This window comes from Phocoena phocoena, chromosome 2, assembly GCF_963924675.1.
Source record: "Phocoena phocoena chromosome 2, mPhoPho1.1, whole genome shotgun sequence".
In the NCBI taxonomy this organism is placed as follows: Eukaryota; Metazoa; Chordata; class Mammalia; order Artiodactyla; family Phocoenidae; genus Phocoena; species Phocoena phocoena.
This window is the reverse complement of record NC_089220.1, coordinates 143630603-143656342: the sequence shown is the minus strand read 5'-3', so window position 1 is coordinate 143656342 and position 25740 is coordinate 143630603. Positions and strand designations below refer to the sequence as shown.

The 25740-nt window shown below is 52.0% G+C and overlaps 1 protein-coding gene across 2 annotated transcripts in view; it reads left to right on the top strand.

The window, feature by feature from the left end:
* Nucleotides 1-25740, top strand: part of ARNT2 (aryl hydrocarbon receptor nuclear translocator 2) — a 155277-nt gene that overhangs the window by 8482 nt on the left and 121055 nt on the right. Inside the window, exons 2-5 of one of the 2 annotated variants that reach the window (XM_065872437.1) lie at nt 934-1048; nt 8102-8149; nt 21086-21299; nt 24945-25158. In XM_065872437.1, coding sequence (XP_065728509.1) covers nt 936-1048; nt 8102-8149; nt 21086-21299; nt 24945-25158 — 589 coding nt within the window. In that variant the 5' untranslated portion in view covers nt 934-935. Of the gene's footprint in view, nt 1-933; nt 1049-8101; nt 8150-21085; nt 21300-24944; nt 25159-25740 lie in introns of those variants that run through there. The other variant, XM_065872435.1, reaches the window with a different exon arrangement.

Below are 25740 nucleotides of genomic sequence, written 5' to 3'. Positions count from 1 at the left end.
TCCCAACCCCCGCCATCCCACCCATTTAGGTCATCACAAAGTACTGAGCTGAGCTTCCTGTGTTTTATAGCAGGTTCCCACTAGCTATCTATTTTACACATGGTAGTGTATTTCTGTCAAACCTAGTCTCCCAATTCATCCCACCCTCCCCTTCCCCGCACCGTGTCCACATGTCTGTTCTCTGTGTCTTGTGTCTCTATTCCTGCCCTGCAAATAGGTTCATTTGTACCACACCCAGAGTCTGTCATACAGAATGAAGTAAGTCAGAAAGAGAAAAACAAAGACATACTTATTCTTTAAATTAACATTTCTTCCCAGAAAGTCCTGGCTGTGGAGAGCCGTTGTCACTGGCTTACCGTGCAGCCCGAAGGGATGCTTTTAAGGCCCCTGGACCTCACTGTCCTCGTCATGAATGGAGGGCCAGGCAGGGCTCCGTATTCGGGGATTCTGAGTCCATATTTAGAGAGGGGAACAGACTTTCTGCTTGAACACAGATGCCCAGGGTGAGGACCGAGCATCAGTGGTGGTGCTGCAGGGGATTGGCTCTTTTGGTTCTCTGGGTTGGCCCCATGTGGGCTACCAGTAGTTGGGACCAGCAGTGGGGTCCTTCCCCTTAAGCTTTGGCCACATGCCTGGATTCCTGAACGTCTTACCTGCCTCCAGGTGACAGGAGACAGGAGCTCTTTATGAAAGCTAAGTTAGCTGCGCGAACTCTTTTTTTACCACCTAAACTAAGTATGGGCATACTGCCCAGGGATATCCTTTTCCAGACAGGGGAAGGGCTCAGCTGTGTCACGTGACTAATGATGGGCCCAGGACCCAGGTCCCTGGATTCTCCTCCCAGGTGGTGCTTTTGGTCTGCCGGACAATCTTCTTGTTTATTCTTGGACTCTTCTGGCATTAACAAAACCTCTCATCTTTGCTGAATTGCAGAAATGGCTTCGGACATCCCTGGATCGGTGACATTGCCCGTTGCCCCCATGGCGGCCACTGGACAGGTGAGGATGGCCGGGGCCATGCCCGCCCGCGGAGGAAAGCGGCGTTCTGGGTAAGCAACCTCGGTGGTTCCAGGAATTGGGCTTAATACATGTTGAGCAACACTCTTGACCTGTTAGGAAAATATTGTCTCTCCCCGTCCTGGAGAATAAAAACTCAGCAGTTTGTATCCTGTTTAGATTTTGCAAGATTCCTAACTATGCATGTGATCTGCCTCTAAGTGTTTTGGGGCCTCAGCACCCAGCTGGGGACTTCTGTTTGCTTGTCCTTGTGGTGAGAATGGCTCTGTGATCCTGCTGGGCTTTGCTCAGGCCATCTCTCTGAGGGAGGGGACTTACCCATCCCTCTGCCTGAGGCCACCAGCCGGAGGGCAGCTCTCAGGTCGAGCTTCAGCCCCTGTGGGCAGCAAAGATCCCTCTGGTGCTCTCTGTTCTTTGCTCCGTCTACCCGTCTTTGCTAGGTGGTGTGCAGGAATTCCTTTCCAAAAAACTGGCTCTAGCCCAGCACCTAAAGGCGGGGCAGCTTACATTGACCTGCTCTGCCAGTAAAGTTGGTAACAGTGTTAAGTTCCGGTGGGACCAGAAAGACCATCATTCCTAAACTGATGGAGCCCAAAACGACATCTACTCATGATGTATGGTGTCTGTATAGCTGTGCAGAGATCTACGAAACCGATCAACCAACAGATCCCTGCAGGAAAAACATAACCGACATTTTCAGACTCTGTATATCAACCAACCCCTTTCCTTCATTGAATCAATTTTATTTTCAATGAAATATTTGAGAGACAAATACTTTCATGAAATAGAATAGACATTGAAATAGAATGAAATATTTGATAGACAAATACTTTCATGAAGTACAGTCAGTTTGTCCTATTAATGCAATTTCCAATAACCCAGGTCTCCCCAGGAAGACAAGGGTCCAGGCTCATTTGTAAAATGGTCCATCATTTTAAACCTAAGAGTCGCTTTTAAACCAGTGTGATTCTTAAACGGGGCTCGGGGAGGGGGAGCAGTATGTTATGAGGACCTGGAATGGAATGGAGTAGGATGAAAAAGCCTCTTCAGCGTTATAATTTGAGACGGTGAAAAGACTGCTGTGTGTGTAGTAGTCTTTAAAAGAAGGGCTAAGATTTTGGTGATTAGTGAGAGGGTAATGGAGTCTGGTTCCCCAGCTTTCTCCCCTCCATTCAGCTCGCTCCCCTCCAGGGTCAGCGTTCCTTCCAACGGGACCAGCAGAGCTCTCATGAGCAGTGTGGTGCCTGGGGCAGAACTCCTGAGATCAGCTTTAGAGTAGGAAGCAGCCTGCCCTAGGGCTTACTACAAACCCAGACATCCTCTTTTAACCAGCTACTCTTGGAGTGTGGGCTGTTGAAAGAATGCACTTGATGTCAACATATAAACTTACTGAATTTTTTTTTAAGATGCCCGGCCTTTTAAAAATTATTTTAAATGTCTGTGCTTGCTAACTTCCATTCCCTGGGGACAGAGCCTCATTGCTGGCCCAATCCTTTTTAAGAAGAGGAAGCACAGGACTCTTTTTGTTTCTTTTTTTTTCTGTATATTTAACACTTCTTTTAAATTTTTTAAATTTTATTTTATTTATTTTTTTATACAGCCGGTTCTTATTAATTACCCATTTTATACATATTAGTGTATACATGTCAATCCCAATCTCCCAATTCATCCCACCACCACCCCCCCCCCACCACCACTTTCCCCGCCTTGGTGTCTATACGTTTGTTCTCTACCTCTGTAGCACAGGACTCTTTGATGCAGGAAGGTGGGCTGGGCCAGGGCCAAGGACAGGCAGAGATGCTGGGGCCCAGTATTTGCAGGACAAGGAGCCCTCTCCGTGCAGGGGAGTCGTCGCTGAGCCTCTGCCACCCCTCCCGCAGGGTGTGTGCTGGGCCTACGCTTTGCTCAGGGCTGGGCTGTGGCGAGCTGAGGCTCCTGCCCTCCTTGACCTCCGAGTTCCTGGCGTCCAGACCCTGACATCTGCTTGCTGCCTGAGCTGATGACCGGACAGTGGACTCGGTCTCCTTTCTGAAGAGGTCCTCCAGGCTGCCCCTTTCCCTACCAGGTCACACATACACGGCGTGACACTGGAGGTGGAGGGGGACCTGGGGTGGACTGAGACAGAGCCCAGAGGTCACTTCCACTTAGAAGCAAGGAAGCACCACAGCAAGCAAAGAAACCAGAGATTCAAGGAGACCCACAGCAACTGCTGGCACGCTACCCAACCAGCAGGATGAGGGCCCGCGCCTCCGAAAAGCAGATCAAGGAGCCGACCTCCTCCGGGGGCTTGTCCTTTATTCCCCTCATTTTTGGAACCCGTGCGCCTGCTTCCTTTTCCCCATCAGAAGGAAGAACAGGCAAACCGCGCTTCCTTCTGCTAAGCCCCTGTGACTGAGGGATGTATCCTCTGCGTCTCAGCAAGGAGACCTCCATTTTTACAGGGCAGTTTCCATGGTAACTCTCACATCTGGTATTTTACGTGTTTTGCTGAAATTCTGTGATGGAGGCCGCCGCGGTTGTAGAACAACCACAGCAGTGGTAACGCTCCGCAGACCGCAGCCTGCGTGCTCAGCCCTGACGAAAGTCACATTCATCAAAAAGCAGGTCACCCCGGGCTTCCCTGGTGGCACAGTGGTTGAGAGTCCTCCTGCCGATGCAGGGGACGCGGGTTCGTGCCCCGGTCTGGGAGGATCCCACATGCCGCGGAGCGGCTGGGCCCGTGAGCCATGGCCGCTGAGCCTGTGGTCCGGAGCCTGTGCTCCGCAACGGGAGAGGCCACGGTGGTGGGAGGCCCGCGTACCCAAAAAAAAAAAAAAAAAGGCAGGTCACCCCACTGCGGCGCCCACCCCTGCACCATGGCGCGTTTATGCACGCTCCCCCGTCACTGCCATGGTGTTCTTCCTCCTTCTCTCCGAGACTGTGGGGCACAGCTGGAGACGCAGGGAAGGGGAGAAGGAGAGAGCAAAGGAGTGGGGGGTTGGGAGAGGTAAGGACCTGCCTCCTGCCTCCTATTCCCTGCCTAGGTCTTCCCGCTCTGACCTGGTGATTCCGGTGGAGGGACGTGTCCCAGATTCCCAGGATGACCACCCAGCCCTAGTGTTTCAGAGCCAAGTAGAAGTGACCCCTCGTGGGGTTTGGATGCCCCGGCCACATGCCTGGCCCAGCGCCGTGGATCCTCTGATGCTGTTTCCCTGTCCCCTGACGGCTCCCCCAGTAAGCATCTCAGCAAGCAGCGTGCTCTGCTAGCAGTTGGGACAAAGGTGAAGGTTCAGAAGTTTCAGATTCTTTGAAAAGTGGTTCCACATGTGTGGCAGAAGTGACCAGAAGCAAGTCACCTGGATTGCGTTTTTGTAGAGAACTCCCTGATTCCAGTGAGGCGGTGGGACGGCATGGGGTGGGGGGCATCCACAGGGCACACTTGGTGCTTTTCAAGTGACAGGGGAAGTGGCTGTCATTAGACAGGTTGTGCCCATCCCCAGAGTCAGCCCTTGGTGGGGAGGGAGGGTGAGGCTGGAGGGCACTGGGTGTACCAGCCCCTTCCCGCTGCCTTGGAGTCAAATGTTGGGCTTCTAAAATATCGTCACTGGAGGGAAACGATTTCCGAATTGTGTGCGGCCAGTAGGCCAGCGTCTCCCTGCAGTCTAACCCCACGGCTGCTGGAATGTGGTTGAGTAAAAGACATATTACATAAGCAGATGTTTTGCTTGGTTCAAATTTCTGCAGTAGTGTTGCTGTAGCCCCAGTCAGCTGGTCTAGGCCCTGAAGGAAGGATGTTGGCTCGCACCCGTGTCACTTCTCTTTTTCAGCAGCAGCTTCACGCTGGCCTGGGGTCGCTCATTTGCTGCACTCTAGAACCAGCCTTGTTGGCACGGCGTCTCATCTTCTCTCATAAGAGCATAAGTGAATGATTCGCTGACTCATATTTGATGATGCATTATTTTTATTATGCAATCGCTGTCAGGCAGGTCCGCAGCACTCACTCTTAACTAGCTGCAGGCTCAGCAGTGCTTTTCACGGCTTTTTATCGAGGTTAGAATCCATGCTCAGCAACAGGAAAGTGAGGTAAAATGCATTCTCAGCCCACCTTTTGAGGACCCTTAGATCATCCACTTATTGTACCGAATTCTTTAAAGTGAATACAAGAGGACTTAAAAGTCATGTTTTGATTTCTCTCCCTTATTATCCAGATGCTTAAGTATAATAGAGACACATAAAAGACACACAGGATGATTTACTCAGAGTTTTCATAGCAGAAGAAAAGCACAGCTATTGTAGTCATATTTAAAGTGGAGCATTTGAATTGGTGGCAGAAGACCCAAAGGCAGCGTCTCGGCAAGCACTCCTCCGAAAGATCCCTCTGTCCTCAGAAGTTGAATTTTTTTCTGTGTGGCTGATGAGCAGTGAGACCGCTTTGGGGTCAAGTGAGTTACCCTGAGGATCTGAACGGTCGTTTGTGTCCTGATTTCTCTCCTGAGTTCACGCCCACATTATGCGTTTCAAAATTCCTAGATGTGATGGCAGCACACGTGCGATCACACGCATACACAGGTGGGAAGGCACAGTTTCGCGGTCCCTACGTTTTCGTAGCCAGATCCTGCTTCCTAAGTTTTCAGTAGACTTCAGAAAACTCTGGCTCCAGAGCCTGACCGCCCCTCTCTTACACTCTCTGCTCAGCTGGGCTGACCTGATCCAGACTGGGACCGTTTACCGTATGGCTTGCTTCCCCATCCGTCTGCTGCATGAGGTTCAGGTAAAGAGACAGGCTGTCCTTAATGAAAACTCTGGTGACCAACCATCCTGGTTGGCCCAGGACCTTCCCAGTTTTAGCACTGAAGCCCAGTACCTCCACAGATCCCCACATTCTGGGAAAACCGGGACAGTGGGTCTCCCTAAATACCCCAAAGATCGTGCAGCCTGAGGAGGGAAGGCTGACTTAATCAACTGTATCTTGCAGGAACCAGATTATCACGCTCATATCAACTTGACCTGAAAGGCATTTTAAAGATAAACTGTGCATGTCGCACCCAGTTGAGGCTTTGCTAAATGCTTGCATAAATCCATTAGAATTTTGAAAGTGCCAGTTCTTTTTCTTAACACTAGTCTGTTTTTGCCAGCCCAGGGGTGTTAAGTAACCTGCATGTCTGCAGCAAAGTCGCTCTTACCCGTTATGAACACTGGGTGGCAGTGTGGTTCCGTAGCTCTGCAGAGACCCAGAGGCTCTGGGAGCAGGATTTTTGGTGCTATCTCCCAGACGTGGTTTTTCAGGAAAGGTGAGGTGATGGCTTAGTAGCTAAGCAGTGCATTGATGACTCTGCTTCATCTAGAAAGTCGTGCGTTCAGCCACCATTTTCCCGCAACATAGGCGACTCTGCAGCTGCTGTCTGGTGCCCGGCTGCCCAGTCTGCATTGTCGGGGATGCATGTCTGTCTCTCCCAGTGGTGTTTTAACTCTACTTTCCCTTTCTTATCACTTTTCTTCCCGGTCTTCCCTCCTCTTTGTGCAGAAGTATTTTTGTTAACATCGCTGTCATCTCTCCCAGTTATGTAATGCCTTTTGTTCTTTTATTCCAAGCAGCCAGTGCAAGCCCTGGTGCCTGGAAATCAGGGATTCCAAATTGGCAGGGGATCCCATCAGTTCAACTCAGATTAGAACTCTGGCCACCCTGCACATAAAACAGTACAAAAATAAACATGTGATACCATTTTAAAGAAGACAATGTTCCTTTGCCCTATGTCATCACAGTCTCTAGGTCCCCCAAGTAACCCCAAAGCCTAGAGAGTACGATTTATCTCATTAAGGGCCTCTCCCATGTGCTTGTCCCGTGGTGGCTCTTCCTATGCAACTGGCCATTTCCTGGTGGCCTGGGTGCCCTGTGCCTTCCCCCCATCACCCATTACCCACTGGGGCCCCCACCCTGAGAGCTGAGGGAGAGATCACATTCCCTGTGAGGCCAGCAGCCCTGGCATATGCAGCTGTGGTTCTAGAGCACACCCGCCATTCTGGTGGCAAGCTGTTGGCCACCAGGCAGGCCGGCCTCCCTTCTGCTTGGGGTCCACGGAAACTGTGTCCCACTTAGTCCCTCAGTTCCACTGAGAACAAGATGGGGCATGCAGTGGCTCTGAGACGTTCTTCCCCCAAGGAATCCCACCTCCCCCAAACGTCCAGGAGAGCGAAGACATCTGTACCATTTCTGTTTTGTTCCCGAAGACTCTGGGTACACCTTAAATAAGTACCTGCTCTGCTCTAACATCTTCAGGAGTAAAATTAACTGACCTTAGAGAGAACTGTTTTTTGTTGTTTGTTTTTTGAGAAGGAGAGTTTGGGATATCAGTTAAAGAAATATCTATCAAAACTTTTTGTTTTATGTGTATTTGGAGAGGCCCAATGAAGTGGGAATCTTGAGTATTTATTGGGTGAGTTTCAGTAAGCAGACAGGCACTTTGAGTAGCTTGGGCCCCAAACGACTGTTTCTCCCGCACACCCATTTACTTGGACCTGGAGTTTATAGGATAATGGCCTTAAATGCCCTTTCCATGTTGACTCATCCACACCAGCCAAGTCCTCACATGGCACACCCAGTAGTATATGTTTCCCTCATAATCCCTTCATTGCCCTTAAAACTTCCCGTTTTTGAAACCCTCTTGGGCTTTTCTCAGTCTGTTAATATACCACAAAATAATTTAAAGCAGGAAGTCTCCCTGTGGAATAAATGATATGGAGGGGAGCAGGTATCCCCAAAGGTGGTGGGAGATGAGGGGTGTTGACTTTTCCAGCACAGCCTGAGCAACCCACTGGCAGCCTGTATAGGGTTCTAGAAGGGTTCGAGTTGATATTCCAGCACTTTTGCAGAAGTCCCCAATCATATAATTAATGGCACTGGTGCTGTAGACCTTTCATTCTGCCCTTTCTTGTCTCGAACCTGTACAATGACTGTGTAGAGATACTGTTTTTTGCACTGCCAAGGGTTGGGATTGTTGGAGAGCAATCTGACCAAATAAAACCCCCTGTGTGTGTGACACCAGCTCATGTGTCCAGTTAAATGTCCTACGTATAATGAATGCTCACTCGTGATCTTGACTTTTCAGAATGGACTTTGATGATGAAGATGGAGAAGGTCCCAGCAAATTTTCAAGGTGAGTTTACTTTATGTTCCCTAGATTTAAAGAAGCCAAGACCATTTATCACCTCATCGGGACCAACAGGGGTTTAAATGTCTTTCGTCATTGAAAGAAAGCCGTTGCCTCATTCTGTGCCAGTACTTGGCCCGGGGACAGGTAACTATTATTAGCAAACCTGCCAACCCCAGCCTGGATGATCAAAAGTTAAGTAACAAATTATTAACTCTTTTGGCTTTTTGAATTAAATACTGACTGCCCATTTCAATGGATTCTTTTTTAAAAGACAGACCTAGAGTTCAAGTTTAGAAAAACAGTCAAGATAAAGCCTCTTTTTCTACCGTGGAAAATAAGGAGAAATATAAGAAACCTGGGTGGCCCTGTTCTGGATGTAGGATATAAAACTGGACCTTAAGTTCCTAAGAGCTGTATCACTCACTGGCCACATGACAGCATCTCTAACTAGGCTCTGTGGGGCTGTCCTGAGAACAGACCGCCTCACAGAAGGATACTGGCCCGTGGGAGCCGGTGGTGGTAGATGTACCACATACATACAAGGCCGGCCCAGCCCCATGGCTTTTTTTTTCTTTATTATTTTGTTCAAGTTATGGGAGGAAGTTTGGCAACATGGAGAAAAGGGCAAAGATCATTCCATCAGTCTTAGCAAAATGCCCATCTGTACTCAGTTTACTTATGGAAGGGCCTGCCTTGACATTCCTCCCCCGCTGCCCCATCAAAGCACTCCTAATTCTTGGTGGTTGATGCATTTGAAAACGTACCCCAGGTTACGGGTACCTTTCTCCGGTATGCACAGTCCACAGTTTGGATTGACAACCTCGGTTATTTTATAAATGTTTTTAGCAGAATGATGTCCATATTGAGCCCCGGACCCATGGCCTCCCCCAGTTTGCTCGTCCCCATGGCAGTCACTTTTGGCTGGCTACCTTTTACCCGTGTTGTGGGTGTGGATTGAGCACCCCTTCCCCAAATCCAAGAGGAACGTGCGTCTCGTTCCTATTCCTGGGCTTCCTGGCGTCTCCAATCCATAGAAAGTCTTGTCACTTGAGACGCTTTCCTCCCCGAGAACTTTGCCTTCCATCCTCCCCGCTCCGCTTGGGTGAGAAGGACAGAGAAGGTGGAGCACGCTTTGACCTCGAATGACCCCGGAGTTTCTAATCAAATCAAGACACGAGTTTCAACAACAAAAGCGTGTATTAGTTTTCCCTTGGTGCAGACAGAACCCCAGCTTAGGTGGCCACCCATTTCTTAGGATAAGTTTTAATAGCAGGGAGTGCTTTGTTCCCGAAAAGAGAGCTAGCCTCGGAAATAAGGGCACACATCTCCCCAGCCTAGTTTGCGCTCGCCTTACACAGCCTCCCTTTACAAGGAAACAATGACCTGTGGTTTCTCTGGATCAGAATTCCCCTTGAGATAACATTCCATCGCTTGTTGACCTCAGGAAATGATGGTTCCTGGGTCTCAGAACAGAGGGAGGAAGAGAGACGAGGAGTGACGTTTGTTTGACATGGAAGATCAGTGTCAGTGATGAAATAACAGTGCAGGGACACAGAGAGCTCATTGTTTGAGGTCCCATCAGGAAGAAACAGAAACCCTAGACTCTGTGAAACTGTCTTGTAAGCCCGCCAGTGAGTCAGGTTGTACATAGTCAGGGTTCAAACCTAGGCTTCTGGGAACCGTATCCTTTCCCCTGCACATGGAAAATAAGAGGGAAAGATGGGACATGCTTCACTGTACACTGGTACCCGCGGAAGCCTGGGCCCACTTCAGTGTGTGACCATCGGAGAGTTGATGGACCTGTCAGCCGGAGGGGGCATCTGAGCTGCTCCCAGCTGGGGAGGCGACTGAGGCTACCCACCCTCTGCTTCGCGAGCTGTTCTGGCAGCCTTCCAGGAGAGGGTGGGAGAGACTGCTACAGGCCGTCTCCTGCCAGTGGCGGGCGTGGCCTGCCTCGGGGCCACTTCTGTTTCCTGCTCCCGTGCTTACAATCAGCCTAGGGAGCCCTTGGGCGAGGCCCTGCAAGAGAGGGTGGCTGAGATGCGGGCATCTCACCAGCAGAATTTGCTGTCTCAGAATCGGGCCAGGGTGCTAGGCTGTGATTTCTGTCCCCCTGCTGTGTGTGCAGCCAGCTTTCCCAGGGCTTCTCAAGGGTGGTCCCAACTCAAACGTCCGACCTCTCGTCAGACGCCGCGTCTCAATTTCGGATATGGGAAATGCGGTCACAGCCACATAGGAGGTAAATCAATTGGGTTTGGTTCCTGCCTGATCACAGCAGGTCTCAGGAAGAACAAGGTAGTAGCCATGAAGCTGCCCACAGCCACCTAACCACACACATGCACACGCGTGCACATGTGCGTGTGTGTACCCAGCCGCCGCACACAGGTACACACATATGCACGCGCACATGCGCACACACATGTGTTCCAGGGCCAGAAACGCCCTGAGGCCCGCTGCACCATCCCCAGGCCTCAGCCCTCCTTCCCACACCGGTTCATGTCGCTCTGGGGGCTGTGGGACGCAGGACAGGGCTCTGCTGACCCCGGATGCTTCCCACCTCCCACACAAAGTCACGGGCAACCTGGTGGGCAGAAGCCAGTCTGCAGGGGCTGAGGACTGCACTGGGGGCTGCAGAATTGAAGCCTGGGGGAGACAGCTCGTTGAGCAGCTTGGATGTGGATAAAAAAGGAAGAGGGCATTTGGGGCTTGGGGAGGGAGACCACTCTTAAGGATGGGAAGAGACCAGGAGCACGTGTCCACGGGGAGGGGGAAGAGTGAGTATAAGCAGGGATTTGGAAGGTTCTGGAGTGGGGTTGGGGAGAGATGGGTCAAGGGAGTGGGGGAGGGGAGGGCTGGATCCAAGCCCCGCAGGAGGACCGCCCAGCCTTGGCCGCAGAGGGGAGGAGCTGCAGGTGTGGTTGGGTGTGATGCTGCTGGGTGTCTGGAGAGTTGAGGGGCTCATTCTGGTGGTTCCTCCTCTCTGGTTAAGCAGAGGCCATGTGCTGTCAGCGGCAGAGGCTTAATGGTGCGCCTGAGAGAGAAGTTTGGGATGCCTGGGTGGAAGAGATGTACGAGCTGTACTGTAGACCCCACACCCTAGCACACTGTGTTAGCGTGTGGTTTTCCCCCAGCAGCGCCCAGCTGGTTGGATGCCGGGGAATGCAGACGGCCTGTGCACTCAGGCCTGGGGGGTCCAGCAGGGGGGCGGGGTCAGCAAGGTGGTTGATGTTGATGAGAGGGCCGTTGAAGAGGTCAAGCTACAGGTCCAGCTGCAGAAGGAAGAAAGGCCAGGAACAGAGAGAAGTGAGGGTTGATGACCTGGGAGAACATGGAGGGGAGTAGACTGGAATACAGCTCGTGCCACCCCACGTTCGTGGTCTGCAATTTCAGTCAGGGTCTAACGTTTTTACCTCCGTTTCCTCCATTAGCTTCGTTGGAATTCAACCTGGGGCATCCCAGACTTCCCTCTCAGGCACACCTGTAAGCCTCTGCCCACTGCAGATGAACGAAGAACCTTCTGCTTTTGTGGGAATCTGAGGGAGCTGGAGAAGCAGCGGGTGTGTTCACGAAGTGGGGAGTCGCAGCTCTGGGAGAGGTTGGCCGAGGCTCGGGTGGGGGGATGGCTGCTGGAGACGAAGGGGGACGCGGAAAGTGATACAGCCGGGCGGGCTGGTGCAGGTCCCCGCTGTCGCGTGGGCGGCTGGTGGGGACGGTGACAAGGAGCCTGGAGGGTGGTCGACACAGGTATGTGGGAGCGTCAGGGGAGTGGGCGTTCGGAGCCGGCCTTTCTTCCCAGGCTGGGCTCCACCTCATGCCTCTGGGAATTCCAGTTGCCAAGTCATCCTCCTGTCATCGGTTGGGGTTGAGCTCTCCATCTCTGGGGAAACTGATTATACACCAGGAAGTGTTTCTCCGAAGACGAATCTCCCGGGCGGGGGTGAGTGGGGCTGGACCAGCCTTTGGGGAGGCCAGCGTGAGCCCCTCCCTGACCCCGTCCCCTCGCGGACAGCCCTGGTCTCCCTGGGAGGTGCTGGCAAATCCTGCCCAGCAGATCCTGCATCCCTACACTCGAGGAGAGGCCAGAACTCTTCCATCATGCTGAGTGGCTCAGGGTTCTTCCTACTTTAATGCCCCCTCGGTGGATAATCTAGTGAGTCCCAAAATCTCCTCTTGTGCCTGCAGCTGGGCCCAGTGGCGTCCTTTTTTTTTTTTTTAAATTCTTTTTTGTTGTTGTTGCTTTGTTGTTTTCATTTTGGCTGCGCTGAGCGGCCTGCGAGATCTTAGTTCCCTGACCAGGGATTGAACCCGCGCCCCCTGCATTAGTAGTGTGGAGTCTTAACCACTGGATCGCCAGGGAAGTCCCTCAGTGGCGTCTTGAATACTGTTTCATACACAGGACAGCTGGCATCCCAGAGCTGTCATCAAGAGAGTCAACTTTACACACCATGCTCTCCGTGTGACTTACATATATGTACATACACGTGTACGTGTATGTGTGTAATGTTCATTAAAACAGAAGAGTGGAAACATGAAAAATAGAGATCTTTTTAAATGTTGGGTTTATATCTTAGGAACAACCAAGTGTTCACTCCCAAACCCTTAATTTTTGTCGCTACGTGCTATCCACCTGATTTTTGCCATGTTCACACTCATTCTGCACCCTTTCTCAGAAGACCCAGGAGATCTCGCAGGGAGTTCTCACATCTGTTACTGTGAATTCTGCTATAGTGCATGGGACCATCTACAAACCTGGAACTAAAAGACCTCGTTGATGAGTTTTGTTAGTCTCTCTTCCACCCTTCACCCTTCACCCTTCACCCTTCACCCTTCGAGGACCGGCTCCAATTGACCTTCCCGAGGTTCCATCCATCATCTGTGTGACTCTCAGCTGTTCCCTGGGGACACAATGGCACCCAATTGCAGCAGTCCAGAAGGAGTCCTTATATTTTTTTGTAGGGTTTTGCCAGTGAACCTCTGACATTATCTAAAAGTAAAGCTGCCCACGCTAGGAAAGTTTCCACAGAATTGACTTTTCCTTTTTCATCACACCCATTTTGATATTTTCCTCTTGGTTTTGTGCAGTATTTACGCTTGTGGGCATTTTTTTTCCTGGCTCTGTGGGTTGTGATGATGTTTTAGTTTAATCTTTCCCTGTGAATCTACCACCCTGTTTTATTTAGAGCTCTGATATCAAAACCCCATTGATAAGGGAAAACTATGCAATGTGGGATTGTCCTGCAGAGATCTTTCCTGGCAGAAAAAGAAAAAGATTGTCCTTTCCCAGAATTCTCAGTCTGTCCCTCTTAGCTGAGAGAGCTGAGCATTTTGTTTCAAGGTGGGAAGATGGTCAAAGTACTTCTGATGCAGAGAGGGCAGCTGGGAAGGAGCAAGGATTGCCTTTTTTTTTTTTCTACTTTATTTATTTATTATTTGGGGCTATACTGGGTCTTCGTTGCTGCGCACGGGCTTCCTCTGGTTGCAGCGAGCGGGGCCCACTCTTCGTCGCAGTGCACAGGCCCCTGATTGCGGTGGCTCCTCTCGTTGCGGGGCACGGCCACTAGAGCGCGGGGGCTTCAGTAGATGCGGCACATGGGCTTTAGAGCACAGGCTCAGGAGTTGTGGCTTAGGGTCTTAGTTTCTCCGCGGCATGTGGGATCTTCCCGGACCAGGGCTCGAACCCGTGTCCCCCACATTGGCAGGCGGATTCTTAACCACTGCGCCACCAGGGAAGCCTGGATTGCCCTTTTTTGTTGGACTTCATCTTATCAGTGACCTTGTGGGGGACACCCTGGATTGGCCACGTGGACTCCGTTTAGAGCAGGGAGAGATTCAGCTGAGCCTTCCGCCACTGCCGAGTAAACACCCAAGGTGAGCACTGCCAACCTTCCCAAACGTTCTCCTTGCCTCGACAGCCTTAGTTCTTTTTTTTCTGGACTGTGATTTTCTTTTCTTTCTTTCTTTCTTTTTTTTTTAGTTGGAGTGTAGTTGTTTTACAATGTTGTATTAGTTTCTGCTGTACAGCAAAGTGAATCAGTCACATGTATACATATATCCACTCCTTTTTGGATTTCCTTCCCATTCAGGTCATGACAGAGCATTGAGTAGAGTTCCCTGTGCTATACAGTAGGTTCTCATTAGTTATCGTTGTTTTTTTTTTTTTGCGGTACGCGGCCCTCTCACTGTTGTGGCCTCTTCTGTTGCGGAGCACGGGCTCCAGATGCGCAGGCTCAGCGGCCATGGCTCATGGGCCCAGCCGCTCCGCGGCATGTGGGATCTTCCTGGACCGGGGCACGAACCCGCGTCCCCTGCATCGGCAGGCGGACTCTCAACCACTGCGCCACCAGGGAAGCCCCTAGTTATCTGTTTTATACATAGTAGTGTATACATGTCAATCCCAATCTCCCAATTTGTCCCACCCCCGCTTTCCCCCTTGGTGTCCATAGTTTGTTCTCTACTTCTGTGTCTCTATTTCTGCTTTGCAAATACGTTCATCTGTACCTTTTTTCTAGATTCCACTTATAAGCAATATTATACGATATTTGTTTTTCTCTTTCTGACTTATTTCACTCAGTATGACAATCTGTAGTCCATCCATGTTGTTGCAGATGGCATTATGTCGTTCTTTTTTATGGCTGAGTAATATTCCATTGTATATGGGTAGCACATCTTCTTTATCCATTCCTCTGTCGATGGACATTTAGGTTGTTTCCATGTCCTAATAGCGCCACAGTAAACATTGGGGTGCATGCATCCTTTCGAATTATGGTTTTCTCTGGGTATATGTCCAGGTGTGGGATGGCTGGGTTATGTGGTAGCTCTATTTTTAGTTTTTTAAGGAACCTCCATATTGTTCTCCATAGTGGCTTCGACAGCCTTAGTTCTTACGAACCAGTAAAGTCTGGCAGAGAAGTTGGGTAGAACCTGGCATGGTGTAGCCCATGAGCAACCAAATTACGAGGGGGTTTAGCTTGAGACCTTCTCGTCGTTTCAGTGGGTTGGGGTTAGGATTGGAGTTAGAACGCTTTGGAATGAACTCGTTTCAGGTGGAGCCAGCCCTCTGCCCTCAGGCCCATCTGGACCAGTCACCCCTTCGTAGATGTTGGGCTCTCATGCCACTGACTTCAGTTTTGATGCCCTTCTTTCCTTGCTCAGCAACCCCAGCTCCTCCTGCTTTTCTCCTGCAGAGACTAACCTAGATTTGCAATGACAGTACCTGGATAACCCCAGACTTTGTAGAGAAGGGGAGGAAATCGTTTCTGGAGTCGTAAGTAGTCCTGAGCTGTGTCTCTCTAGAAGCCGCCAGGCCTCTTCTTCCCCATAGAGCCTTCGGTATCTTTGCCTGTCAGTCTCCCCGGCTGTTCCAGCTCTGAGGCTGGGACCAGTCAGCGCTCTCCTGAGGAGCCTAGTTCAAATCCTGGGACGTCAGTACCTCTCTGAGCTCAGGGTCATCTTCCACAAAGGGCGGCCCTGAGGACCAGAGCAGTGACCAGCGGGAGAGGCCTTGGGAGGCTGTGGGGGAAGTGATCCCACCGGAATGGGGATGATCAGAGACTGGGCCTGGGCCTCCTCTGTGCAGGACTTGGGCTTTCTCAGACTCCATCTCCCTGTGTCTTGTGTGAGCCTTATCTTCAGCCTAAACACCGGGGTATCTTGCAGCTGCTTTGCAGAAAACCATGCCGTGGATGGCTCCTGGGGGTGGGGTTCCTGCCTCCTTCCCAAGGAGGAAACATCTTTTGCTCCTTCTGCAGAAGCCTTGGAGCCCAGGGAAACCGCCTCGCTGGATATGCCTCTGTGGGTCCCCTCTGCAGGGCCTGTGACCAGCGTCACTGTGGGGCTGCCCAAAATGCCCTCCTCGGGCCTTCATGGCTCTCACGGTGCCCTGCCGTGCCACCCAGGAAGGGCTGGCCAGGACAGGAAGGGTGTTCCCTGAAAGCTTGCAAGATACAGTCTCCCTCCTGTTGTCAGGGAGGAGGAGCCAGGGCCAGTCTGAGCCTGAGGCAGCTGCCAGCCGGCAAGGACTTGTGTGGAAGCCCCCCAAAATCTGGAACCCCCCCAAATCCTCCCCCCTTGGTCAGGATGGTTCCCCATCCCAGTCCTGAAGGACAGATGGTCTGCACCTCTGCAAAGGGTCTCCTCCCACAGTCTGACTCCCCCCGTGGCTGGAGGGGATGGATGCTTCTTTTACATGAGAAGTGCTGAGGACCTTTACCGAATCAGACCTTTCCTGCTGCTTGGCCGTGTGTATCCAAGTGGACAGAAGAGGCGTTTTGCTTGTTTCCTGCTGGTCTGTTGTTGAGACCATGGTGACCTGGAGAGCAGCGCGTATGTCAGGAGGTGGCGGTGGAAGCTGAGGTGTCATAGAGGAACGTGGCCCTGGTCCCACCTGGAGCAGGGCTGCTCTACCAACAGTCCTGTCACCTGTGGAGCTACTAAGCTGGCAATGGCGGGGGGTGGGTGTCAGCACTGACTTCTCAGGTTTGGGACCTGGCCGTGTGGGTGACCAGGCCCAGAGGGAGCTGGCCGTGTCCCTGATGGTGTCAGGCTGTCTGCCACCCCCAGGGCTCACAGCTGGTGACAAGAGCAAAGAGAGGCAGCTGGAGGACTTAGGTTTACCACACGCTCCTCTCAGCCAGGCCTGCCTAAGGGGCACGCAGGGTCTTGGGGCCCTCGGGTTCCTGGAGATTTCTCGGGACTTTTGTTGTAAGCCCTGTTTGTTCGTAAGTCCGGCAGAGTTAGCCTAGGTCCCCAACTAACACAGTCGGCTCTCTAGTACTGCACTGGAATAGGTTTATAATACTTATCACACAAATAATACATAAAAGACAAACACAAAAAATAAAGAAAACATTTTGACTCTTACAGCACGGTACCTTGAAAAGTACAGTAGCACAGTACAACAGCTGGCATGCAGGGGCTGGCATCGAGTGAGCAGGCAAGAAGAGTTACTGACTGGAGGAGGGAGAGGAGGTGGGAGACGGTAGAGCTGAAGGATCGTCAGCGACAGGAGACGGAGGACGAGCTGCGATGTCACTCACACCTGACGTAGATGGCACAGGTTCTGGTTCCTCGCTGGAATCAGATGCACGTTCGCGTCTTTGAAAGTTCGAAACTTGAAGGTTTATATGTGGGGGACTCGCTGTGCGCAGGGGCTGTGTCCTTGCCTGCCCACTCTCTGTTGCCTCTGCTGGTCTGTCAGCGTCTGTCCTGCCTGCCCGTCCCCAGCGCTCAGACCTGAGGTGCCCCAGGTGTCTCAGGTCTGTGGTGACCGGGAGACCTGGCCCCGGCGTGGAGCTGTCCTGTCCGTCTGCCTGTGCAGGTCTGTCGTTCCCTTCCCACCAGAGATGGGAGACTCAGCTGCCATCCGCGGAGTTGAAGGAAGATCTTTATTGAGATTTCCAAAGCACACCCCTATTCTGCATTTAATCAGGATGGACGTATCTCACTGCTCGTGAGATAATCAGTAGCTCAGTGCTCCGATTACCCTTAGGAGCTCAGCCTTGGGAGCCGAGTTGGAAGTGAAACCCAAGGCAGTGTGCAACTGCACTTCCTCTTTCTTGTCCTTAGTTTCTGCAGCCGTGCTCCTGGGCCAGGCTGGGGGCCCTCTTGTCCCAGCAGAGGTGTTACAGCCGACGGCTGTGCCTGCATCCTTAGCTGTCACTGCTGCAGAGCCCGTGCCCCGTGCCCACGTCCAGAGGGGCTCATTGCTTTGTTGATGCTGCATGTGGGGCACACGAAACTCAGATGCCAAGGGCACAGGCTGCCCCTGCAGCTCCTCCAAGCAGACCCCGCATCGGCCCGCACCCTGTGAAGGAGGTGGCCTGGGTCCTGGGGACACGTCCTTCTGTTTTCCCAAGAGGGTGTTTTTCCTGTTTCTTGCCTCCGTGATCTTTCAAAACGGACCTATATATACATACGTGTATATGAACAGACATATACATATTTTAATAGATTCAGTAGCTACGCTCATTTATCTTGTTGCTAGGTAACTGGCAGCTCTTCGTCATTTTGACCTTCTGTTGGTAACTCAGTCTTATTTCGTGGAACGATTGGAGCATTTTCTGCACTGGTCAGTCAATAAACAGTTGCCCTCACGTCTCCATCAAGCACCTGATCTCATGAGCTGGGTTTATCCAGTGCAGTGATGAAATTGCTTTAGATCCATGTTTAAGAACTTCACAAAGACTCTTCCCCCCAGATGTTTACAAGGCGAGATGGTCTGCGGCTCTTTTGGAAATAGGATCAGAAGCAGGCGTGCCCTGGTCCAGTCTTGGCGCGGTTGCTGTGGTAACTAGCCAGGGGCTTGGACTTGGCCCTGTGGGTTTGGGGCATCACTGAAGGGCTGGAAAGGGAAGAGCTGGGTTTGCGTCTTTAGAAACATCCGCCCAGTCACAGCACGCAGACTGAACTGAGGGCGATGAGATGAAAGAGGTGACCAGACTGCGGAGGCTGGTGGCACCGAGGTGAGGGGGTGAGAAGTGGTGCCAGCCGGTGGGCGTGGGCCGGGAGAAGGTAGAAGAGAACCGGGAGGTATTTAGAAAAGATCTGACGCAGACTGAGTGTGAGGGGAAGAAGCACTTCACGGTGGGCTGCCCTGAAGGTGAGGAAGAGGGGACAGCGCATTCCTGTGCTGTGAGGCGAGTGAAGGAGCTGAGCGCCTGCTGGAACACAGGGCGGAAAAGTGGGTGGGCCCCGACTTGGGGTGCGGGGGGGGTCCTAAAAATCAAGCTGAGGAGGTGGAACTTAGACGGCAAGCCGTAGGAGCAAGTTAGGGTTCGGGAGTGTCTCTGAGCAGGAGATACGGGGAAGCATGTCCAGGGCCCCCCAGCAGGGATGTGCATCCCGCATCGTAATGTACTGCTCCTGCGTGGCCAGAGTTTCTGTCCGACACACCCTTCAGCAGTCCCCGGCGGCATTCTCTGCACACCATCTCCGCTCCTGTCTGCCTCGATGAGGTGCAGGCTGGCAGGGTGGAGAGCACGCCCCCGAGCGAGCTCACCCAGGCCCTCCCGATGCACGGTGCGCAGTGGGCCAGCGGCTCCAGGCCACCTGTGACAGGTGTGTGTGGAGGGCACAAGTGGGTGATGGTGATGAAGACTGGGGCACACAGGAGTCCCCTGACCAATTGCCCCCTTCTCCCCACTGCCCCGTCTCTGTGATGGACCCCCTCTGCTTGGTTGTCTTTACTCTCTCCACAGTATACGAGCCCCTGCCCAGGAACCTGAGAGCCGAGAGCCGTTTCTCCTGAACAGCAGGCATCCTCCCTTGCCCCGGGCTGCCTCCGGCGGTTTCCTGTGCTCCCTAGTCTGCTGCCAAGGGCCCTCACTATGGGCAGGAGGGGAGACCTTGCCCCAGGAGTCCCCTTGCTGGCCTCCGCTGCCCTCTCCTTCTGCCTCCCCGCAGGACTCACCCACCTCCGAACCTCTCCCCAGCAGCCAGCTGAGGGGCGTGGGAGACCCAGGCCCTGTTACCAGCCCAGCTTCTCACGCTCCTCGTTGCTCGGCCCTCTCCTCCAAGCCCCAGGACCGCCCCTGCGCCCAGGCCTGTCTGCTCCTGCCCACAGAGGCTGCATCCCAATTCCAGCCCTTTCTTTGATCCTGCTGATTCTCCCCCCAGAATACGCCCCCTTTACCTGCTCCCTCCCAGCTCCTCCCCCAGCCCTTCCAGGAGCACCTCCCCCTCTCCTCTCTTATTCTCTCCTGGGGTCTTTACTTTCCATGTGCCTCTGGGAGCATTTAATCACATCCTGCCTTCATTTCTACTATGCAGGTTGATGTCTTACCATCCTAACTGGTACTTAGCTGCTTTAGGATAGGAGCGGGGCATTCCCTGGTTCCCTCGTCCCCTCCCCTCAGTGCTTTTTGTATAGAAGGTGCTCACCAGGCCGCCCGGCTTAGCTCGTCCCCCTTGGTTTGTTCGCGTGTTCACGTGACCCCTGCCTGTGATCAGGCCTGCCTGGCGTCTGCTCCCAGCCTGGGAGGGTGGGGTGCGAAGCCCCGTGGATACATGCAGTGTGTGAGGCAGCCTTGCCTGGGGTGCTTCCTTTCTTGCTTAGTGTCACCCTCATACTTTGAGCACCTGTGAAACCCTAAATCCTAACAACGGACGTGTGATGTACTTTTAGACAGTTCTTTTATCCAAGGGGACAGCTTTGTCTCAGTGTCGTTGAACTGGGTTGGCTGTCACTCCCTTTCAAGCCTAGAGGCGATAATCTCGAGACAGAAACATCCTATCATCCCTTTTGCTAGTTTAGCATCTTAACACGTCAGTGAGGGTTGCTCTCTGCATTCCTGGCAGCGCTGGGCTTTTTAATCGGCTCTCCGTTGTTCAGCGAGCGGGGTGCACCTGTTCTGTTACCAAGCTGCAGAGAACGTGTGGCACATACTGCAAAGCTTGTTCACAACTTACGTGATGTGACGTAGGTCTGTGGCGTGGCTGTTCAGTGACACCAAGAATGGCAAGGCTAGACGTGTTTCTCACTGCGGGTCAAAGTAAACCACGTATTTGAGCAGATGGTAACTACATTCAGTGTGTGTGCACGTGTGTGTGTGCGCACACGTCGCGTGTACAGATCCGTGGGTGCACGTGGAAAGCATGTTGAGTTCGCTTTGATGCCTGAAGGATAATGTCTTCATTCTTTATGCTTATTAAAAAGTACTTAGGTACATGGGAGCAGTGGAAAGCTTTGAGTACATATTTAGAGGTGAGTCTGAGGCATCTGTAGAAGCCTGTCCCCACCCCACCCCCCCGAGAAAGAAACTTGCTAATGTGTCGGGGAGCTGCTCTGCCCAAGATGCGTTCAAAGCCACTGAATTAGCCATTACGAGCTAGTCTTTTGGTTACTTGGCGTTAACGATGTACGTGCCGTTTTACACCGTCAGACAGTAACCCCCAGTCTGATCCTTCTCTTTCCCCCTCCCCTGATCTCGTGCTTTCGGGAAGAGAGAACCACAGTGAGATTGAAAGGAGGCGGCGGAACAAGATGACCCAGTACATCACCGAGCTCTCTGACATGGTCCCCACGTGCAGTGCGCTGGCCCGGAAGCCAGACAAGCTCACCATCCTGCGCATGGCCGTCTCGCACATGAAGTCCATGCGGGGCACCGGGAACAAGTCCACAGACGGCGCCTACAAGCCTTCGTTCCTGACGGAGCAGGTACCCCGTTCGTCCCTCACCTGCGTGCTTTTCTTCCCCGGTAATGGCATCATTGGAAGGGGAGAGAATGACTGACAGCATCGCCAAGATGAAATAAGCTGCGTGGGGAAACGGGGTTAAAGGCTGAGGTAGGGACGAAACCAGGGAATTTTATTTCCATTCTTCACTAGGAAACGCTCTTCCAGGGGTGTTTGTCTGATTTTGCGTCCTCCGCTTTTTCAATTTCCCATGTACCTTCATAAGGCATCACTCAAAAAAAAGACATGTGCTTAGCATGCTAACATAGGAAAAAGCCAAGCAAAACCACAGTTCTTCTGTGGTAGAATAGCGGTGGTGATCATGAAAGTTTTGGTAGCTGTCACAACAATCATAGTGGCAAGGATCCTAACAGCCAGCACTTAGGCCTCTGCCCTGAGCCGGGGTCAAAGTCAGATCTTTCTGTGCAGGATTTCATTGAATCCTTATTCTAGCCCGAGGAGGAAGCCTCTGTAATTCATCCCTGCTTTAGAGATGAGCAAGTGGGGGCTTAGAGAGCGTCAGTCCCCTGCTCAGTGGTGGGGCCAGGAGTTGACACAGGTTGGTCAGACCCCAAAACCATGTATTTAACAGCTGTACCGGTAGCTGCGTAGTTGGGAAGAGCAAACCCAGGAAATGGTCAGTGGGAAGTATTTTGTAACTTGACCGTTCCCTGCGCTGGAAGGCCTGTGTTCTGGGTCATGGTTCTTCTCCATGCTGGTCAGTAGTAGCGCAGATCGTCAGATGCCCTCAGCTTCTGTTTGCTCATCTGTGGATGAACATGAGCTCTCTGCCTTCCTGACTCTGAGGGGTACTGCAGGATAAAGGAGATGATAGACTTGAGAGCACTTTGTATATGGTGCAGGCAGGGGAAAGGGAAGTGATGTGCTGTCGGGGATGCAGGTAGGAAGTGTTAGGTCTCGTCGGGGGCTTCTCGGGAGAGAGCTGGCCCTGGCAGGCTGTGAAGGAGCCCCAGAAGATGCACAGAAACGGGAGAGGAAGGGATTCGACACGAGCAGACCAGTGAGCACAGAACCTTGGAGGAACAGGTGAGGAAGGCGTGTCCAGAGACAGAATCGTTTATTCTGCCAGTGTGAAGAATCTGTTCATGTCACAGGACTTAGGTTTAGAAAAAGAGCAAAGGGAGAGGAGCTAACGTGTATTCCTGTGTGGCAGGCATTTTAGCAAGGGCTTGGGTCACCCCAGGGCCCACGTGTTCCTCAACTCGAGGTGTGAGGAGGTGTGGCAGCGGATTGGCCCTCGCTGGGAGGCCACGGGGCCCGGTGGTCCTCTGTAAAAGGACCGCAGTGATGGCTCCCACCTGGCAGGGTCGTGGAGACAGGTCAGGGAGGCAGCAGAGGAGAATGTTTAACACAGGGCCGCGGTGGAATGAAGGATGGAGAGCTGGCAGGTGAGCAGACAGAAATGCATTATGCACCTCCTGACCACTAGGATCGTGAAAAGCTTTTTCTCTGCATTTCTTCAATCCTTACGTGGACCTGCCAGGGTCCATATTTGACATTAATCTCTTTACCTGTAAGTGACTGAGTTAAGAAAGTGAAGAGAAGAGAGAAGGCAGTGATGCAAGTTCCATGAGTCCTCCCCATCTTTCTCTCTCGGTTCCCAGGTAGGCTGTTGATGACAACAACAGCTACGTGTGTTAAGCGCCTGCTGTGTGCCAAGCCTTTACTAAGTCCTTCACGTGTAAGATCTCACTGAACCTCACAGAATCTCACTGAAAAAAATGTGTGAAAAAACGGAAGCCGAAGATGCTCAGTAGGGAGCCCAGACTTGCACGGTGAAGTGGAAGGGCCATAGTCGATGGTCTCCTTTTATGCCACAGTCCGTGCCTTTAGACCTAACTGTTGGCTTAACTGGAGAATACAGGCAAGGCTCATTCTGGATTCAGGGCACAGGACCTTGGTCATGAGTGACGTGCTCCCAGAAGACAAAAACCGGGGAGGAGGGTGTAGAAGGAGGGGCCCGTGATGAGGGTGAGGCTCTGTTCCATAAGCCCTTCCCACAGTCCTTGCAAAAGGGCTGAAACTGTGAAAACCTACATGGAGGCATCAGCGTCCACTTCCTCTCCTCCAAAGACAGAGAATTCTCTACTTTCCCAGACAACCTGTTTCATTTTTTACCGTCCTTCCTGTTGGCAAGATCTTCTCCATACTGAAGGTAAAACCGCTGACCCAACCTTCTGAACTGAGTAAGCATCTAAGAGACATGGAACAGCAGAAGTGCCAAGCAAGAGAAATGGACAAAATAAACTTTCCCTTAAAAAAATGCTTGTACAGCCTGCTTCCACCCTAGATTCCCAGACAGAGGATGCTACAGTTCTGACTCAGTCAAGGACTCAGAGACACTGGCAAATCACCCCAGTTTCTGCTCCCCAGCAGACTCACATTTTCTAATTTTCGGGCTTTTGGAGCCCCCTCGGGACGGGCAGTGAGGGTGGGGTCAGGTGCTCTAGACTCTACATCTTTGCCTCCATGCAGATGGCCCTTACTCTGTTGTTACAGAGGAGCTTCCACCTAAGATTACACGTGAACAAAGGATTCCCAGCAAAAAGTGCTTGCCAACCACTGACTGGAAGGATCCCTTTGTTCTTTGGGCCCTGAGCAGTGTGTGAGGTTGTTAGAGAGGTGGCTCTGGACCCCAGCACACGGGGAAGAGATAGCCCCCCAACTCCTGCAGGAACAGAGCCCCTTTCATTCAGCAGGAAAGGGCTCCTGAGCTTGATGGGAGAATGACAGGGTAGGTAGCCACACCTGAGCTGCCTGCAGGCCCTGCAAAGAGAAGACTTTATAACAGAGTTGACTTTGCCCCCTCTATGTCCCTCTCGGGATGATGGCCAGGCTTCCTGCCGCCCATTCATTGATCCCAAGCAGCTTCCTTCCTGCCTTCACTGACAGTCATGAGCTCTGTGAGTGTGACTCCAGGGCTGGTGCAGTCAGCCTCTCTTCTCACCGTAAAGTGACATGGACAATGCTAGGTGCCCCGCCACCTTCTGGGATTACTCTGAGAGTCTGTTGAGATGTTGGCTGTCAAGGAGTCGTGAAAGTTTGACAGACATGCAGATGTAAGGTGATACTCTTACATCTGCCGCCAGCATTCAGCTCAGAAAGGAAGGAAGAGAAGAAGAATGAGTGCACTCTGAGTGTGGCAGGTGGTGGCTGGGGAGACACCTGGTGCCTTTCCTTCTCTCCTCCCACTTTCCCATGGTCCCTCCCTCCCTTCCATGAGCCCCGTGTGTACCGGGCCCTTCTGCTCCAATGACGGGACTGCAGTTTGAATATGTAGGTGAGGCCATTCACACCTCTGACAACACAACACCTCCCTGGTGATCACTTCTTGCTCTCTCATTCCCCTGGGCTGGAAATTTCCTCTCTCCCTAAGAAAGGGCTGGTTAAGACAGGGTTAACAGTGTTTGGAGTAGCTGTATCTTAGGACTAGTATAAGCTTCGTGCATTTTTACAGCTCATCTTCCCAAAACAAACAAACAAAAGCCCCAAAACTGTTTGTGTATCACAATGAATTTCTGAATAAAAGTTGAAGTTTGCTAATAAGACTATTTAATTGGCCTGGGTTTGTCCATGCTTGGTCCTAATCATGATTTTTTCTTCCCAGGAACTGAAGCATCTCATCCTTGAAGCGGCTGATGGATTTCTGTTTGTAGTGGCGGCTGAGACAGGGAGAGTGATTTATGTGTCTGACTCCGTTACCCCCGTGCTGAACCAGCCCCAGTCAGAGTGGTTTGGGAGCACCCTCTACGAACAGGTGCATCCTGACGATGTGGAGAAGCTGAGAGAGCAGCTGTGCACCTCAGAAAACTCAATGACAGGTCAGTGTAGCTGTCTCTCTCTCTCTCTCTCTCTCTCAAGACTTTTCCCTGGAGAAAAATTTCTTTCATTAAACATATCAGGAAGCTGGAGGTCAGAAAAAATTGCCTACAGGTGAGGGATGTATTTGACTTAGCTTGTGTAATAGCTTCATTCATCCTGTAATGTTTTAAAACTTCATTTTTTTTTTTGCGGTATGCGGGCCTCTCACTGCTGTGGCCTCTCCCGTCGCGGAGCACAGGCTCCGGACGCGCAGGCTCAGCGGCCATGGCTCACGGGCCCAGCCCCTCCGCGGCACGTGGGATCCTCCCGGACGGGGACATGAACCCGCGTCCCCTGCATCGGCAGGCGGACTCCCAACCACTGCGCCACCAGGGAAGCCCAAAACTTCATTTTTAATACATCATCTTTTTCCTATATTTTACCTGCAATTAGGGCATGTCGCCTCTAGGAAGCACTCTTGACACATTAGTCACACCACATGCTCTGAAATGAGGGTTACGCCTCAAGTGCATGATTATTTGTGAACCTGATTACAGGCACCGATTTCCCAGACCTTACTTACCGGAAATGAAATTTCTCAT